The sequence below is a fragment of the Pangasianodon hypophthalmus genome, chromosome 6 (assembly GCF_027358585.1).
Source record: "Pangasianodon hypophthalmus isolate fPanHyp1 chromosome 6, fPanHyp1.pri, whole genome shotgun sequence".
Classification (NCBI taxonomy): domain Eukaryota; kingdom Metazoa; phylum Chordata; class Actinopteri; order Siluriformes; family Pangasiidae; genus Pangasianodon; species Pangasianodon hypophthalmus.
In genome coordinates this window covers 30,390,976-30,396,208 of record NC_069715.1, presented here as the reverse complement: position 1 = coordinate 30,396,208, position 5,233 = coordinate 30,390,976, and the positions used below count along the sequence as shown (strand labels likewise).

At 36.7% G+C, this 5,233-nt stretch overlaps 1 protein-coding gene across 3 annotated transcripts in view; it reads right to left on the bottom strand.

Moving 5' to 3' along the window:
* Window positions 1-256: 256 nt before the first annotated feature.
* The window catches only part of cd151l (CD151 antigen, like), a 14,595-nt gene continuing 9,618 nt past the window's right edge, over window positions 257-5,233 (bottom strand). For all 3 annotated transcript variants that reach the window (XM_053235192.1, XM_034304956.2, XM_034304955.2), the window contains exons 4-8: window positions 3,216-3,290; window positions 2,929-3,033; window positions 2,680-2,838; window positions 1,640-1,726; window positions 257-920 (exon numbers count right to left, since the gene is read on the bottom strand). In XM_053235192.1, the coding sequence (XP_053091167.1) occupies window positions 861-920; window positions 1,640-1,726; window positions 2,680-2,838; window positions 2,929-3,033; window positions 3,216-3,290 (486 nt within the window). In that variant the 3' untranslated portion in view covers window positions 257-860. The remainder of the gene's footprint in view (window positions 921-1,639; window positions 1,727-2,679; window positions 2,839-2,928; window positions 3,034-3,215; window positions 3,291-5,233) is intronic.

Genomic DNA, 5,233 nt, shown 5'->3' with positions numbered 1-5,233 from the left:
TTCATTCAGTTAAACCATTTATCACGCTGCGTCACACACACAGCACTGTTAAACACACGAATTCAAGACGGACGGCTTTGCTTACATCTACGAAAAAAAAACGCTCATACACACTCTCGACGTTGGACTCATCGCTCATACGACGCAGTTACATGAAATATATTCCAACATCACATCCAAGAAGCTGTGTGTAAAACATTAGTGTGTTTATTTCTGCAGTTATAGAAGTGAAATGAAGAGAAAGACAGAATACAGCTCTGGTGTCAGGTCAGGATTTAATACAAAATTACATTTCCTGCCTATTATTACATTATAACATGATAACAATGGTGATTTGCTACACGTTCATGATTAAGAAAAACTCCTAACTCAGACTTAACGCCAATTAAAAACAGCAAATTAAAAAAAAAACTAATTGTAACACATCATACAACACTTGTTGACTTGATGATAAACCAGGACTCGAAATGCTCAGACGTCAAAACAATCAGGAAGAAAACGACAAAACAGTATAAATTATAAAGAATAAATATCCAGTATATTGGATATCGTTTATAAAACAGTAGTCAGTCATTACAGGGTTAATGAAATTCCTTATTTCATTAAAAGGCACTCAGATGAGCTACAGGTTACGCAGGACATCGTTACGTTAAATATAATCGTCCGTTATTTAAAGTTAGTTCAACAATTTCAAGTGTACACTCTTATCACGCTCTGATTCTCTTCATTAACAGGCACTTCCTGTTCCCGAGGCAGCGCAAAAACACTCACAAGCACAAACCTCCGTCTGTCGTCTCGGTGTGTGAGAACGTTTGGTACGTTAGACTAAAGCGTAAAAGCGTGATTTTTAGGACGACAGTTTAGTACGGCTCTGCTTTCAAACTCCTGTAGAGGCAGCATGTGAAAATCATCCCCACGATCTGAAAGAAAAAAAAAATGAAATCATTAAGATCAAGAACAAACGGGTGAAACACAGTGAAATAATAAAACAATCAGTGCAGCAGAGTTACTGTTACCACCCTGAAGTTTTATTCCTCTTATACCACAGCAACATGCCTACGGTTACAATCTTTATTGATTGAAGATCGACATGTTACAGTTTTTATCTGTTTATCCATCACTGAAACGAGTCAGTTCCTGTTGTCGCTTACGTTATAGCAGCTATAAACACTCGTTCCCTCACCAGCCTCTCTTTTATTCTCTCTCTTTCAAGTTAATACGAGAAAAATAACGCAGCTTGTTACGCATGTTACCGAGAAACCGCACAGAAGCGTAAACTCCTCTGTCCTCTGTCTGAAGACATCGGAAAACTTACAGTTACAGCTTCACCTCTGACACTGGAGACTCCTTCCATAAATGTAAGATAACCGTCTGCTTACAGATGCACCATATCAAAGTTTTTTAAAAACCCGTCTATGCGGAGCGTTCGCTCTACACGTCCCTGTGAATGAGCTGTTACTATAGAAACGATAACGCGTTAAAACGAGCGCATTAATATTGGCCAATCAGAATCCAGAATTCGACAGTGTTGTGGGATAAGTACAAACAAAACACAAACAAACACAAAAATAAAACGTAAACTAAGAACAAGGCTTTGTTAAAGCCTTTAAAAGTGTTTTTTTTTTTAAACATGTCTCACCTGTACACAGGCCACACCCACTCCCACAGCACCAATCAGCTTTAAGTGGTCCATAATGAAGTTCTCCAGCTTAGCAATGCAGCCGCCCTGGTAACAAAACGGAGAATAAAACAAATATAAAACAAATATAAAACTTTATTAGACTTTTTTTTTTTCTCCCAACACATTCAGTACCAAGTCCCACAGATGCATATAGTTTTATTTTTATCTTTAAAGCACTGAAATGAATCTATTTAATACCTAATAGTTTAAAAAGAAATAACACGTTTAAGACATTTCAAAAATTTAAGACGTTTTAAGACTTTTTAAGGATCCGTGTTAACCCTGATTAAAAGAACCTGCTGAAATATTTGTACTAAAATATTACGTCTGTATACTTTCATCCCAAATCTAGCACTTTAGATATTATTCCTGCACATTTATAAAAGATTTTTAGTGCCGATTTTATTGCACTTTTCATTTTCAGGTAGAAATTCAACAGCTGTTTTTAAATCTCGCTCTATATTGAATAGTCATTTTCTAAAATGTCAATATTCTGTAATCCTTACGTACATTAGCAGTCAAAAATCAATTTTTTTTTAAATTTTTATTACATTATTAGGAATTAAGTACAGAAAACAAAGGAAAGAAGCATCTCATCAAATCCCTAAATTTTTGTATATAAAATGAGACTCTAAATAAATATATTTAATATATTCAGGTTAGCTTTATACGTGTCTAGTGTTAGCTAAATCGAAGCGCAGCGGGAAAATCGAGTCGAGACGAGAGATTACTAATGCGTGATGGGAAAGTGGGCGGAGCTTCAGGGTGTCTGTTAATAGTTTAGCGTTCAAAACACCTACGTAATCATTCCAGATTCATATTCATTAAAAAAAAACAAAAAAAATGCAGGTTTGCAAATCTGGATTAGGATTAGCAACGCTGCCCCCTGCTGGACAAAACATACAGCAGCAATTTAGAGTCACGGATGTAAATGTTTACGGGAGGAAACCGGAGAACCCTGAGGAAACCCACATGAACCCTGGGACGTTCTCACTCACCTCCACTTTGTAAATGTTAGAGGGATGATCTCGTTGTCCACACAGCTCCATGGGCGTCTTACAGCAGCTGTCTGGTACCACTCGCTTACCGGACTCGCTGGTGCGGACCCAAACGCTCTCCATCCAATCAGACGAGTTGTGGCTGCCGCAGCATTTAAACTGAAACAGAGGAGAGAAAAAAAAACAATCGCTGATGTTCAAAGTGCTCACGTGCAGTAATAAATTAAATAAAATTATTATTTTTTTTACTTCTTGCTGTAATTTATCCACAGCCTGTGTGACGTGGTCCTGTTCCGGCTGCTTATATTTATTCACCATCGTGTTCTTCAGATTACTCTTCAGCTCGTCGCTCAGCTGGACGAATCAGTGAAAGAAAAAAAAAACTTCTGTCAAAATACTGTTTTAGGTTTGTTTTAATAATTACATTTTGTACTATGTTAGATTTTAAAAGAAGTCTCTAAACTAAGTCGTGTTTAATATGGCTCTGCTGTTCTTGAAAAATATCATGCCATCTTGAAGAGCAGATCAGACTTCACCTGCTGGTAGTAGATGTAGGCCAGAACTCCAGCCAGGATCTCCAGAAGAAAGATGCACATCAGCAGGACGAAATACTGAAACGGTACAAAATAAATCTATCAGGACAAACGCAAACTTATCACACAGATCACACAGATCGTTTCAGAGTTACAGCAACTGAATCACCAAAACAATCTTAATAAAGCTACAAGATATTAAATCGAGGTCATGGGATTGTAACGTGTGCTGGAAATGTGAAATTTTATCTCACTTTTAATTCTTTTCACTTGGCTAATTAATAAAACTAAGCCAGAGTTTGTGTTCATTCATGCGCTCTACTGTAAAGAAAACGTGCTCATGGCGTGAAGGATAAGCTGACCAAGCGCTCAGCTGCTACGCTTACAGAGCAACGTTAAGTTCATTCATCAGTTTATTCGTAAAATATTCACTCGTAGAGATGAGCGACGTCTCATGATGAAAACAAACAACATTTCTGTGAACTTTAAAAGGATGATAATAATAAAAATAATAATAAACTTTATTTTATATAGCATCTTTAAAAGTAGTTTCCCAAGCCGCTTTATATAAAAAAAAACACAATCACACAAACACATTTAAAAATAAATTATAAAAAATAAACATGCGTGTCTACAACAGTTAAAATAGTGTTAGTGCTAATGTGTAACGATAAATGAAATAAGTGTTGATTGATTGATTAATTAATTAATTAGTGTCACATTTCAAGTGTTTTTTTTTTTTTTGCAGACGAAAAAGTAAAATTTACGTAATTTCAGCTTGACATATTTCTGTGGTGACATCAAACGGTCAGTCAGTGGCGCTGGACTTGACCCTGTTCCTCACTCCAGCCGATATTTAAGCAGTTCGATAGTTTAAGCTCAGAATCGCGCGTAACTTTAGACAAACTCCGCCCACTTTTCTGTGTGTAGCTCTCATGTAACTTCTGTAGTCACGTCTGAAATCTGAATACCAATTTCAATATTCAATCCTCAAAGTACTGTGTGTTTAAACTCAACTCTGAGCTCATGATAAGTAACTGTGAGGTGTGAAGCTACCAGCCGACTGCTTCACATCTTCATCTGTCTGAAATTTAAGACTCGCTAACGTCTCTTTGCGTGTCTGAAAGGCAAAATCCGTCTGTCTAAACGAGCAGGAACGTGCACAGGGACGGAGAGGCGCATTTTTCTACCTGCTTGGACCTGTCCACTTCTCAAAGTTTAAAGTAGAAACTGAGAGAGAGAGAGAGAGAGAGAGAGAGAGAGAGAGAATATAAACTCACTTCTAATATAAACGATTTAAAAAGACAGAGCTCTTTTAACACAAACTTCTCACTTCTCATTGTGAGGTTTTCTGTAATCCACATCCATGCTGAATCAAAAACTAAAAACTTTATTCTCTAATTGTTAAGAGTTCTTTAAAAAAAACATTTCATCATGAGAGAAATAATAAATCACATCATAATAATAAAAACCACAAACAACTGAATGAATTTAATGTAAAATGTAAAAACAGCCATATATGGTCGTTCTTCCTGCATTACTTTTTTCCCCTCCATCTTTTCTGCAAACTATTTTATCTCCTCTTTGAGCTCAACACACAAAAATGCAGCAAAGACAAAGAGCCTTTGTCTGGGTTTGTTATTAATTCTGTAACACGAGACGTTTCTTCTCCTTCTTCTTCTTCTGCTCATTCTACGGTAAATAAGAGCTGCTTTTACAAAAGATGAACGTTCTCACTGCAGATCTTACAACCTAAAAGACTGCTGTAGATCTCTGTTCTTCCTTCAACCATCGTTTCTCGGATTTCGGTGATGACTGACGTGTAATCAGTGCTAATCCTTCGACAGGTGATGATGATGATGATGATGATGATGATCTCTCGTTTTGGAAAACGGATAGAGGACTAGAAACACGTCGTTTAAATCAGCTCGTCAAGCTAGGCTGCTATTACCCAAAATATTTACGCTACACTTTAGGGCCGTGCAATACGTATCGTCTACGATATTATCTTAATTGTTGTT